The sequence below is a fragment of the Notolepis coatsorum genome (assembly GCF_963971535.1).
Source record: "Notolepis coatsorum genome assembly, chromosome: 13".
Taxonomy (NCBI): domain Eukaryota; kingdom Metazoa; phylum Chordata; class Actinopteri; order Aulopiformes; family Paralepididae; genus Notolepis; species Notolepis coatsorum.
In genome coordinates, this window is record NC_140177.1 from 106,306,072 (window position 1) to 106,319,890 (window position 13,819).

The following is a 13,819-nucleotide window of genomic DNA, read 5'->3' on the forward strand; positions in this document are numbered from 1 at the left end:
AGTGGGGCAATGCACGCTACGACCAGGAAGGGAATTGGCATAACAACTATATTGGGATGGGAGAAAAATACAGAAAAGCCCCCAAAAAAAGAATGGGCCTAATTGTATCAACTGTAGTTGTACTACCGGCCAAACCTTGTGACCAAGAAAACCGAAGGACCAGACATGTGCAACTTTTTGGAGGCTTTTTGGAGGCTCCCAGACTGATTGTGATGAGATGAGATGAGATGCTGAGAGCAGCCAAAAAACAGAAGGAGGTGAGATACGAAGACCTCAGAGTCCATTTTTCTTCCGGAGCTATCACCCAAAACACACCCGAAGCAGCAATGACAATTTGATGGAGTTATAGCCCAGTTTTGAGCCATGGATATCCACTATATGGATCCAGTCCACCTGGTGATAATAACACATAACAACTGGATTTTCTAATCTGTGGAATAAGCAGAAAACTACTAAGGTGCAACTACTTGAAGAGCCTCACGAATTGAAAATAGAAACATGAGATAAACCTACTACATTTTTCCCCCTCTCACAAACAAAAACACAAACAAAAATACATACATGGACAATGAAGATATTGACCACAGTTTTAAATTCAGACACCCAAGACATTCTTTCTTTGAGACTCTCGTGGTAAGGTCACATGATTAGACTGCACTACACTACACCAGAACAACATGATGTACATTAACAAGGATTATTTTTATTTTCTCCCCTTCAGGGTTGAGTACGGTGAGACATGATATGTCCACTTATTTTCTTCTTTTATGAATACGGATCAATCGCTGACAGATGAAGATCTGAAAAATAACCAACCTGTTAGGTGAGAAGGGAATGCTTAACCTCTTAACACTTTCAGCGCCAGCCGTTTTAGTTATCCTTGTACTCAATGGGCCACCGCTGTAAAATATAGGGATTTTCACTGTGCGTCGCAGTGTTTGCAGGGCTATATCTATATTCTATATTATAGCTATGGAGACAATACTATGGCTCATTTGACATTAACTATCCCCCAACATGTGAAAAAGAATACAAAAATGTATGTATACGTTTGCGTGTTATACCATGGTGAATATTGTATAGTTTCAGAGTGATCCTGGCTAATTCCTGGTAACTGTGTTATCGAGCGATATGTGAATTTTGCTAAAAGCGTTCGCGTTGCTGTACACACTACTATTTCCTTTTTTTTATCTACTTTTTCTCCCCATTTTTTCAATTTTTTCTCACGTCCCAATTTCGTATTATCCAATTCTACCCTCCCCTGTCTCGAACGTTGTTAGACCATGCCTCCCACTGGTCGGCTGCAATGTGGACCAAGCCTTGCATCACGTGTCCCCTCCGGTACACGAGGAGGCAGCTGTCGCATCTTTTCACCTGTACAGCGCGATCTCTCAGCGGCGATGAGTAACGCGTGGGAGGCTCACGCTGCCCCCGTTGCTTCCTGATTCTGCTGTACAGGCGCACCAACTGACCTGTAGGAGTCGCTGTCCACAACGTCCGATCCCCACCCACCGGGTTTCCAACCCCCTAATACTGCCAATTGTATTAGTATGAACGACCAGCCAAGCCGGAAGCAACGCCGAGAGCTGGGCTCGAACCCAGCATCTCCTGCGTTAGTGGTGAGCGCCTTGCCCACTGCGCCACTTAGCCGCCCCACACGCTACTATTTCCAAATCAAAGGTATATAATAGGTATTATGTTTCATCGTGAATGCATGAAAGGAAGGAGGGGTTGTTTTTTTTATGCTTTGATCGCCAGCAACGGCATTCGTTTTGAATACTACATACGTTGATCAGCTGGATCGATATGAAATCATTCTAGGATCAAGCTGGAATTGACGTCAGATAGTCCTTACCTTTGATCGGGGTTATTCAAAAAAGAATATTCCAATTGTCTGATCGCGATTTCCAGTATTGATGTCGATCGGGTCCCTGACATGAAGTGGCACAAGATATGCCTCAATTGTGCTGAACGCGTTTGGAAGTGCTCGGATGAAGCAATTTACTTGGCTTGGTCTAAATTCTCTGCCCGGACGAAATTAGATGTGACACACAGTGTGAAATAAGGTTTCAAAGGGTGGGCGATATTGCCACCTAGCAGGATGCGGCCGGTATTGCACTCTCGGGATCTCAGAATGATTTCCTGTGGTAACACCGAGGTCTGTGACACTGCATAGAATAAAAAAATAGAATAAAATAGAAAACGATGAAAACCCTGAGTTTTGGCGCTCACCTGAGGAAGCAGAAGCGAAACGCGTTGTGCAATAAAATAAGCAAAAACCAGTCCTGAGGAGTGTGCGGTCCATTCTTTTGAAGGTATTCTTCTTTTAGCTTTATATATCTCTCTTGCGCTGACCTGCACCTCCAGTCGGGGTCCAACTAGATGTGCACGAGTCTTATTTAGTTTAATATATATATATTGTATAGATGTCCAGAGAAGAGTCCTAATACCATGTGAGGCGAGAACAACACTCAGACCAGGAGTGGCAGGGGTGCAGGCCTCATATCCTGGCTCCATGATGAGGTGATGGTTCACAGGTGTGTAGGCCGGCCCAGGTAGGCAGGCTGATGGTGAAGCGGGAAAATGGAGAGACCCATATAAGGTAGTGGGGACCTGCTGACAGACAGGGGAGAGAAAGGCCCTGGCTGTGGCTGTAAGTGTAACAGCAGTATATTTATTTCCAATAAGTTAGAGGGCCTATAATGCAATGAGTCAGTGTTCAATTGACATTGCTCGTCAGAAGGAGGATGGACTTCGACATAGCCAAAGTCACTTGCTTTGAATACATGTGCTTCGTTTGGGGAAGTGCATTAGGGTTTTTTAGGAGGGGTTTGTTTTTACTTTAATGTCTCTTTGGTCATGTTATACTAATTCACAACAAATGAAACCAATAACAATAAGATGTTCAGATCATCTTGTACCAATGACTTGAACTTTGTGGCCTTATGCCTAATAGACCAGAGATAAAAGGAACTTGAACTTAAAAGGAACTTGATAAAGATGTCCAGCTAGAATACAACGGGTTGTAACAAACTGGTAAAACAGTTACTGAGTAGGATTAATCAAATCAAAGTCCAGTATAGTTTTCTTGCAGGAAACACACTTGGTACAAAAAGACAGAATTCAACAGAATTGAAAAAAAGTGGTCAGGACCGGTTTATTCTGCATTCTTCACTTCTCATGCCAGGGGAGTCACTCTATTAATCGATACCCTTTCAACTGAGAAACAAATATATACTGTAGATCCATCAGGGAGGTATATTATACTTAGTGGCACCATAGTATCTTCTACCCAGATAAACTTGGTAAATATTTATGCACCCAATAGTGACCATCCCACTTTTTATCAAAACATCTTTCTCTCCTTGTCTGAATACCCGGGTCAATATATAATTGGTGGTGACTTTAACTGTGTGTTGGACCCAATTATTGATCACTCTACTGGTATTCATGTTTCTTAACAAGCAAGAACATGACTGACTTAAAGTTGACGGACATTTGGAGAAACATACTCAGTCTAGAATCTTTAAAAAAAATGTAATTATTTCAAATGGTTTAATATTTACATTTACATTTACATTTTGTCATTTAGCTGACGCTTTTATCCAAAGCGACTTACAAGTTCTGTACGACAAGCCATCAGGAAGGGCACAACTCTATCAGCTGAGTAACAATGTTCATCAAAGTGTTGAGTGCTACAGTGTAGGTTAGTTTATTAGGACAAGTGCATGACAGTACGGTTAGTTAGGGTTAGGGTTAGATTTTATTTTTTATTTTTTTTATTCAGATAATGGTTGAAGAAGTGCGTCTTTAGTCGACGGTGAAAGATTGGACGTGTTTTGGCTGTCCTAACTGGGGTGGGTAGTTCATTCCACCATTGTGGGGCAAGGACTGAGAATAGGCGACTTCTCTTTGATGACCCTCCCGGAGCTTGGATAGGAGTAGGTCTGAGGCGGCCAGAGGATGCAGAGCGTAGCGGTCTTGAGGGTGTGTAGTTAGAGACCATTGACCGGAGGTAGGCGGGAGCGGTTCCCTTTGCCGCACGGTATGCTAGGTCGAGGGCCTTGAAGCGGATTCGTGCAGCAATGGGGAGCCAGTGCAGGTCCCTAAGAAGTGGGGTGACATGGGCCGACTTCGGTAGGTTTGAGATCAGGCGGGCCGCTGCGTTCTGAATGAGTTGAAGAGGCTTAGTGGCAGTGGCCGGGAGACCAGCGAGCAGTGCGTTGCAGTAGTCGAGGCGGGAGATGACTGTTGATTGGACGAGGAGTTGGGTGGCTTCTTTTGTCAGGAAGGGGCGGATCCTTCTGACGTTGCTCAGGAGGAATCGGCAGGTTCTGGTTGTCGCTGCGATGTGAGCAGAGAAGTTCAACTGGTCGTCGAGGACAACACCAAGGTTCTTGGCGGTCGGGGACGCGGTCACAGCTGCATTCTCGACTGTGATGGAAAGGTCGGTCAGGGGGGAGGATTTGGCCGGCAGGTGGAGCAATTCTGTTTCGCTTAGGTTCAGTTTGAGGTGGTTGGTCGTCATCCAGGCGGAGATGTCGGACAGACAGGCCGAGATCCGCTCAGAGAGGTGGATATCTGAGGGAGGGAAGGAGAGGAAGAGTTGAGTATCGTCGGCATAACAATGGTAGGAGAAGCCATGAGACGTGATAATGTTACCCAGTGATTTAGTGTAGAGGGAGAAGAGAAGGGGTCCTAAAACCGAGCCCTGGGGGACACCCGTCCGCAGGGGGCGGGTGGCCGACAGGGTCCCTCTCCATGACACTTGGTATCATGGATATCAAAGATTAAGAAGTTTTGGTATGATAGTATACTGCTATCAGATCATGTCCCAACCTCATAATAATGCAAATACCAGATATATTTTCCTCACCACCTAGGTTTCACTTTCAATATAAATGGCTCTAATCCCCTGATGTTGTGAAATTATTGATGGAAATGGATGATTATTCCTCTATAAACACAAATTGTAGCTAGCGTTACAATAAAAATGGGAGGCGTTCAAGGAATTTATAATTATGAGGTGAAATAATCTTCTAATAATAATAAGATTCTATTGAAATCACAGAGTGGAGAGAACGCAGCATGGAGAATCAAGAAAATATGAACAAATACAGATATCAACTCCATTAAATTGGAAGATTGAAAAAGAATAGTTGACCCATTTAAAATAAATTATGCTTTTACAAAATATTATGAAAATTTGTATACATCTGAATATCCAGATAACAGATTAACATGGAAGGTTTAGATTACATGTAGGCTACCTAACATGAAGTTTCAAGTAAAAAAAAAAATTATAAAATAAAAAATGTTGTGCAGACTCTTTGCAGACACTTCCATCAGATCTCATTCCAAGGTTTTCTGAGAAGTTGGCAGCCTGTGTTACCCTGTGATGACATGTCAACATGGCTGCTGTGAAAGGGGCCTATATAGATAACGCTAACTAGTCTTGATGAACTTTTCTATCTTTGATTAAGCACATTTGGTAGCTGACATTAGCTAATAATGTTAGCACTAGCTAACAGCAAAAGTTTATGTTAGATGCTTTGCATTGTGGGTAGATTAGGAAAGTTGAGTGACATCAAACATATCGACAGACATCTGCATACAGTTGCTTTTTCAAACAGGCACAGCTATGCTGAATCACACCTAAACCTCATCTTGATGGACTGTGAAGACTATTATATTGTAGGCCACGTCACTTTTAGAGATGCTGATTTAAACGGAGTGATGAGGTCACTGGAGGAGGGCGTTAATACATGTGTAATTTTCCATGTGTATGTGTGCTTGTGTGTAAGAGCAATGTGTAAGAGCAACACACATTGTGTCATTTCAAACACATCGTGTGAGTGTAGGCTACCTGAAAAAGAGCCACGACACACTCCTCAAGACAGCACTTTTATGCTGCTTGTCAGATGGCGAGAGACAGTACAGTGCACTCTAGAGTCTATTTCTACGTTGATCGATACTGTTGATAATGGTGCTTTGTCTCGGTTCAGTTGGGCTGCATACTGTGTAGACCTTAATACAGCATTAATACGCTATTAATACAGCGTTTATCCTTTTCTTTGTAAACAGAGCTGTACTCCCTCCTCCGACCCTCATATACTAAAGCCTATATACTCCAAAGACCAGGCAGCTATAGAGGTCAGTTCAGAATGCCTACATACACGCAGTAACCTACAGTACATTACAAGGGGGGAACCCTTTATTTTTATTTATTTTTTTAGATCCTTGAATGCTACAAAAAAACCACGGCAGAGCGTGAACAAAGACGGGATGTTTGGCGAGCCCTTCACACCACGGAGTGTCTCTCGGGAGATTTTCGAAAGGGTGGGAGACAATTATGAACTCCAGACAATATCCCTCTTGTCCGGGACTAGGTTGAAAGTGGTGCCAGCTCTTTCTCCATGCTATGCCAAACCTCTACACAGTATATTGAGAGCTTGAAAATGCAATTGATTAGTCCCCCCCCCCACCCTCCCCCCCTTCGCTGTAGTCTATAGACATTATCTTTCTGTCTCCTTGTGTCCTCTGCCCCCTCCCAGAGGAGGAGTGTTTATTTTGTGTAGATTTTGTGATTAGAATATCCTCTGTAATTAAAATGTAGACTATCTCAAAGAAATGCACATTAAATGTGTTTGGAATTGTGCTGGAGTGCTGAATTGTGGTTAGAATTATATTGACAGTATCCACCATTAGAGAAGACACTCAGCTCTACGCCGTATACCGCATTAGACTTTCCCTATACAAGTAAACACGCTTGCTTGACAAAGGCAATAAATAATATTGCAATTTTTATTGTAGTGTTGTTTATTACAGTGGTATTACAACACTAAAAACATCTTTATTAAAGGGTAATGATTCAAACACAGTGTCACCTCTGAGCGTGAGGACAGAGAGGAGGCTATTCGCTCGTGCAAAGTTTTTGTCGCGGCACCGCTCGTCCGTGAGGCGTGACTCACTCGTCCGCCCGCTTTGATGACAAGCAGGATGAAATTAACATATAAGTCGCTTATAATTACAATATTTAGCCATCTGATCAAGTTTATCCCCCCCCCCCCCCCCCCCCCCAGCTGCTAGAGCTATCAAAGGGCAGCTGGGAAGTGTTAGGAAGCAGGTAAAAGAGACAAGCGGTGTCAAACACAATGAGCGTCTCCCTACGTCTCGCCCCCCTCCCCTACCCGTTTACAAATGAAAGCCTGCCTGGGTGGATGGATACCCCCCCCCCCCCCCCCCCCCCCCCCCCCTTATTTTCACATGGCAATATTGCAGTATTTGCCAGAGATGGTTTTCATTTCTAAATTAACCCCAGCACTCCCCTCTTGCTCTCAATATACTGGCTTTTTCCAGCATGCAGGATGCAGACATGTTTCTTATGCGTGCATGGTAATGTCACCCGCTTCTCTCTCTATCTCTCCCTCTCTCCCTCTCTCTCTCTCTCTCTCTCTCTCTCTCTCTCTCTCTCTCTCTCTCTCTCTCTCTCTCTCTCTCTCTCTCTATCTCTCTATCTCTCTCTCTCTCTCTCTCTCTCTTTCTCTCTCTCTGCATGCCATCCAAGATACTTGAAAATCACAGAAAACACACACACACACACACACACACTCGTTCTGAGGGGAAGACAAAGAGCCAATGTTGTTTTTTCCCCTGTGAATTTAAGCATGGTTAGACAATCGAGAGTGAGAGTATTTTTGAAGTGCTGAAGGCATGGCTAGTGTGTTAATGACACTTTTAACGCGGCAGGAGACTGTCTAGGAGGAGTACTGAATATTAGGGAAAGTGGGTATTCCTATAAGAACAACCAACCATCCTTTTAGTGGAAGAGAAAAGACTTGAGAATTCAATTGTAGCCCCAGGGGCCTCTGACCATAGATATATATAAAAACTAGATGACTCACCCGCGCTGCTGGCCAATGGAGACCGACGTTGCCACATGGCGGCCATCTTGCTACAGGGTAGCACGCCCACTCATAACATGAATGTCTATAGTGCATGTACTATTGAAATAACCATAGCTTGCTAAATTTTCAACCGTTTGGTTTGTTAAAAACATCAGAGATGTAGTTATCATACTGCATACTTATAATGGACTTTCATATGAAAATACATTTTTTAATAAATATTCTTCCAAGCAAGAATCATAGCCACGTTAATAATGTTTGTAATAAACCAAACCGTTTGTAAATCCATCAATATTTCAGCGAGTTAAGAGTATTTTTGTTTGTGCAGATCACTCACCTTAAAGCAGTAGTTAACTGTAGCAAGATGGCCACCGGTGAACTACGCGGGAGACTCCGCCTTGCGCCATCTAGACTTTATATATATATCTATGGGTATTCATATAAGAACAACCAACCATCCTTTTAGTGGGAGAGAAAAGATTTGAGAATAAAATTGTAGTCCGTTGTGGTCTCTGGCCTCAGGGGCCTCCGACTGTACCAGGGCTGTGATTAGAGGTGGTTGTTCGGGGACCATTTTGATTGCAGACACGGTGGCCCAGTCGCTGGAGTGGTGTCTTGAGGAAATTCATGATTGGCCCTCTAGTCTCCTTCAGAGGAGCCGTAGCACAGGAGTCTCCTGCATCCTCTGCATTCTCTCTCTCTCTCTCTCTCGCCCATACGGCTGCTATACTGAGATGTTGCAACTCAAATATTTTTTTATAAAGCGCTATCTATTTGATTTGAATTCTGAGACAGACTTTTGATTTGACCTCCTCCTAGACAGGTCGTTGAGAATGACTAAAGAGCTGAAGTGTGTTGTGGGGGGGGGGGGGGGTCATCAGGGCAGGGCTGCCAACACACAACTTTTTCACACTGCAAAAGGGAGGGGGATGTCGTCATCTGTGTTTTTTTTAATTTATCTTACAATGTTATTTCTTGCTATACATCTACAGTATATCAGATGCAGCGCTCAAAAATCAAACCAATTCTGCTGCTTGACTGCTGCTTGTCTGCTGCTTGTTGCTGCTTGTGTGCCACTTAAGTCTAGCATTCAGGTGTTAATTTTCCGGGGCTGGTGGCTGGGTGAACAAAGGCAGGGTACTTAACTGAAGTGCTTCCCCAGGGAGGGGGTCGGGGGCTACTGCCCTCAGACCCCCAAGATAATTTGTATATGGGCAGTCTGACTTGGGGTACTGACCATATATTAGTGTTGCAATGCATGATAAGTAAACAGTGAAAAAAGCTAAGAAATCCGATGGGGCTGGGACATTTGGGACGAATACAAATTTAAGATGAAAATATCGCCAGCCTGTGGGAGGAAGTGGAGGTGTGAAATCTGGCACGGTCCAGAACAATAGGAGTCACACAATCAGTTTGGAGTGCAGTGGTGGAGGAGTGGTAGAGGCGCAGCAGAGGTTTGAGTTTTGAGCGCTGTATCTGTATGTTATGCACTGTGGGGCTTTAGAACTGACTATCAAGCATGTGTGTTGGCTATTTGCAGTGGTGATGTGCAAAACCAAACCTGTCTTCGGGTAGCTCACACTCTTGGGGAGGAAGATTATAAGCAACGAAATATAATTGAGGTCAATTGATATTTTTGCCCAACAGCACACTATAATGCATTTTGCACAGTGTAATGCATTTTGCACAGTGTAATGCATTTTGCACAGTGTAATGCATTTTGCACAGTATAATGCATTTTGCGATGCATCAATGTTACATGTTTTGGATAGTCAAACTCAAAACAAGTTTTCCAGCAGTATGCAGATTTGTTCCACAGCTACATATCTTTTTTTTTATCAAAATTTTTATTTATTTTACATATAACAAGACATACCATAATACAATAATAATAATAATAATAATTTAAAGAATAATTAAAGGAATAAATAATCAAATAAGACAAGACAAATTAAATCAAATAAATTATAATAAAATATATTAACAACATATCAACAGACATAACATATATTGATAACACTTTACTTTTGGGGGTGATTAAGTAGGCCTACCAAGGAACCAATGAGGAACTATGTGTTAACAAACTGTTGATTCACTATTAGTTTCTCAAGTCTCAGACCCAAAGTGCATGGAAATCATATGGCTTTTACTTTGCTGCCCAATATGCATATTAAAGGTATAGAATCTGTCATTTCATCAAGGAGGCCTCTAGGCAAAAGACGACAACATGGTACTGTGCTTTGTTTATTGTTTTTGTTTTGGTCTGATGTGTGGATTGGATTTCAGTGGGGATAGATAGACATTCACAGTATAGTAAGGTTACTAAACTCCAACCCACATGTCAGACCAGCTCTTTTGCCTAAAGGTTGCTGTTTGACTGCATTACAGATTATACCTTTATAAAGAACTATCAATGTAACTCTGTTTGATTAATTTAATTCTGGTTTACTTCTAACGTTAGATGTCCAAAAGTTGCTTTCTGAAAGTTAGCTTTCAGTTAAATAATATGTATGCTTTGCTAACATATAGTTCCTCATCAGTTCCTATAGTACTTAATCATTATCTGTGTCTCTTAAAGTATACCCATATCTCTTCCTCTGTTTTTCTATTTTAATTTGGAATTAATTTCTATTATAATTATTGTCATTTACATGTTATCAAATAGTAGGTGTAGGTGATTCGGATTCAAACTCACTTTTAAATGTCATCCATCTTCCCAACTTCATTTCACTTCATCTATGAAGTCAGACACTGAACTGAAATGGCCACATATATGTTACAGTGTTTTCATTCTGCAGATTTTCTGCAGAGGTTTAGAATGTAGGCATTTCATACGAGCCATTGATGATTTATCATTTTAATATACTTACCCATTGAACGTGAGGCTCTGTTTGCCATCCGACAGAGAAAACCGACTTCAAACCAGAGATTGAAATGTGTAACACATGTAGGATTCTCAGTAATTCCTTTACATTGGGGTTTTTTCACGATATAATCCTTCACAATTCCTTCACATGTTTGTTTAATTATTATTAGTATTTTTTTCTCCATGATAGCATTCTTCGCAATTTCTCTTTTTTTATCCTTCTTTTTGGCCTCAGAATGGATTGGGTTGCTGTTTTTTTTTATTTAGATTGTGTGCTATGCAGGCATGACAAAGAATAAAGGTGAAACACCCTGCACCCTGTTTTCTTCCTCCACTACCCTTTTCCTCCACTATCCTTCTCCTCCACCTCCTCCTCTCCATCCTCCTCCCTCCCCCTCCTCCCTCCTCCTCCCTCCTTCTCCCAGTCCTGCTGGCTCGCACACCTCCCCTCCATGCACCAGCATGCTCAGGTTCCAGAGACAGGTGTTGGGTTTCACTGATTAGCCATCTCCCTCTTCCTTCTTCTCTTGATTACCACAGGTATCATGACAAACAGGAAGTGACCAGTAACTTCCTGGGAGCCATGTGGCTCATCTCCATTACCTTCCTCTCCATTGGTTATGGAGACATGGTACCTCACACGTACTGTGGAAAAGGCGTGTGTCTGCTCACAGGGATTATGGTAAGGCCTTTCAGCTCCCCCCCCCCCACTTATTGGAAATGTACTGGATGTGTTTACCAGCCCACTGTGCTCCAGATCCGGGCTAATATATCCTGCGTGAGGTATTCGTCAGGAATCGGATAAGGGGGTTTAGATATTAATTTCCATTGCCTTTCACAAATATATCCATATACATGAATGATAAATTGAATGCCATTGACTGTATTCACACAGCGGCCATTTTGCTTTTATGTCACGCTCAGGTTGGGATTTCTTTCCCAGAGAGACCACAAAATCCAACATTCAACAAGATAAGGTGTTTAAATGCCTTGGCATTCCAGATAAGATATAAGCTTATAGCCAGCGTTTACATGGGCGAATTGACAGCATGACATTTAAATGTAATTCGTTTTTTAAGGACAGTGGCCAGTCCACTCATTAGTGGATCTATTTTCTTTTTCTTTATTGAGACACAAGGCTGAGAGGAAGACAAAGCAGGGGAGACATAGGAGAGAGAGAGCTGGTCTGGTGGGATTCTATCCTACAGTATGTTGTGTAGCAGAGAGAGAGACGGTCTGGTGGGATTCTATCCTACAGTATGTTGTGTAGCAGAGAGAGAGACGGTCTGGTGGGATTCTATCCTACAGTATGTTGTGTAGCAGAGAGAGAGACGGTCTGGTGGGATTCTATCCTACAGTATGTTGTGTAGCAGAGAGAGAGACGGTCTGGTGGGATTCTATCCTACAGTATGTTGTGTAGCAGAGAGAGAGACGGTCTGGTGGGATTCTATCCTACAGTATGTTGTGTAGCAGAGAGAGAGACGGTCTGGTGGGATTCTATCCTACAGGATGTTGTGTAGCAGAGAGAGAGACGGTCTGGTGGGATTCTATCCTACAGTATGTTGTGTAGCAGAGAGAGAGACGGTCTGGTGGGATTCTATCCTACAGGATGTTGTGTAGCAGAGAGAGAGACGGTCTGGTGGGATTCTATCCTACAGTATGTTGTGTAGCAGAGAGAGAGACGGTCTGGTGGGATTCTATCCTACAGGATGTTGTGTAGCAGAGAGAGAGACGGTCTGGTGGGATTCTATCCTACAGTATGTTGTGTAGCAGAGAGAGAGACGGTCTGGTGGGATTCTATCCTACAGGATGTTGTGTAGCAGAGAGAGAGCTGGTCTGGTGGGATTCTATCCTACAGTATGTTGTGTAGCAGAGAGAGAGCTGGTCTGGTGGGATTCTATCCTACAGTATGTTGTGTAGCAGAGAGAGAGCTGGTCTGGTGGGATTCTATCCTACAGTATGTTGTGTAGCAGAGAGAGAGACGGTCTGGTGGGATTCTATCCTACAGGATGTTGTGTAGCAGAGATACTTGTTATTCCAAACGCGTGGGTCTTAACCACTACACCATTCCTGGACACAATTTAATTTGTTGTAACTTGTTTTGTAATTTTGTATAAATTTAATCTCACCTGCATAATCTGTATCATGTATTATATTGTATGTATGTATGTAAAAAGGAAAACAAGTGGGACAATTAATATTTTAGAGACCCTCAGAGAAATCTGACATTTGATGCTTTCAGGGGAGTTGGTTCCTTATTCAGAGGAGCTCAGTTCCCCACGGAATTTAGTAACATGTTTTTCATTTAGTAACTGTTTTTCATTTAATAACTGTTTTTAATATAGTACCTGTTTTATTTTAATAATGTAGTAATTGTTTTATTTGGTAATTGTTTTAATTTCAGTAACTGTTTTTAATTTAGTAACTGTTTAATTTTGTCTTTCATTTAGTAATTTCTTTATTTAGTAATTGTTTTTATTTCAGTAACTGTTTTTAATTTAGTAACTGTTTAATTTTGTCTTTCATTTAGTAACTGTTTTTACTTTAGTAACCTTTTTTTATGTAGTACCTTATGATGTTTTTATATATATATATAATTTAGTAACTGTTTTCCCTACTGTAAAAACTAAAACAAAACAAAAAACATTTTTGCAACTTGACGCTTCTTCAGAGCATCTCAAGTTATTCATAACTTTCCCCACAAAAAAGGTTTTTCCAGGGAATTTTGACTGAGATAATGTATTGTTGACTGCCACTTTACACTCGTTATATCCACACTGTAATTATTGTATTGTAAATTAGAGCAAATTTATTGTTGTATCAAACAGGGAAGAAAGACTGTCAGGTTCTAAACTGTGTGGGTATCAAGCAGGAATAAAGTCTGTCAAGTTTTAAACTGTGTAGGTATCAAACAAGAAGAAAGACTGTCAGGTTTTAAACTGTGTGGGTATCAAGCAGGAAGAAAGACTGTCATGTTTTAAACTGTGTGGGTATCAAGCAGGAAGAAAGACTGTCATGTTTTAAACTGTGTGGGTATCAAGCAGGA

At 41.9% G+C, this 13,819-nt stretch overlaps 1 protein-coding gene across 1 annotated transcript in view; it reads left to right on the top strand.

Annotated features, from left to right (window-relative positions):
- The window catches only part of kcnn1a (potassium intermediate/small conductance calcium-activated channel, subfamily N, member 1a), a gene marked incomplete at its 5' end in the record, with an annotated part of 233,017 nt that overhangs the window by 165,584 nt on the left and 53,614 nt on the right, over nt 1-13,819 (top strand). The window contains 1 exon segment of the mRNA XM_084326864.1: nt 11,314-11,455. Within this exon segment, the coding sequence (XP_084182990.1) occupies nt 11,314-11,455 (142 nt within the window).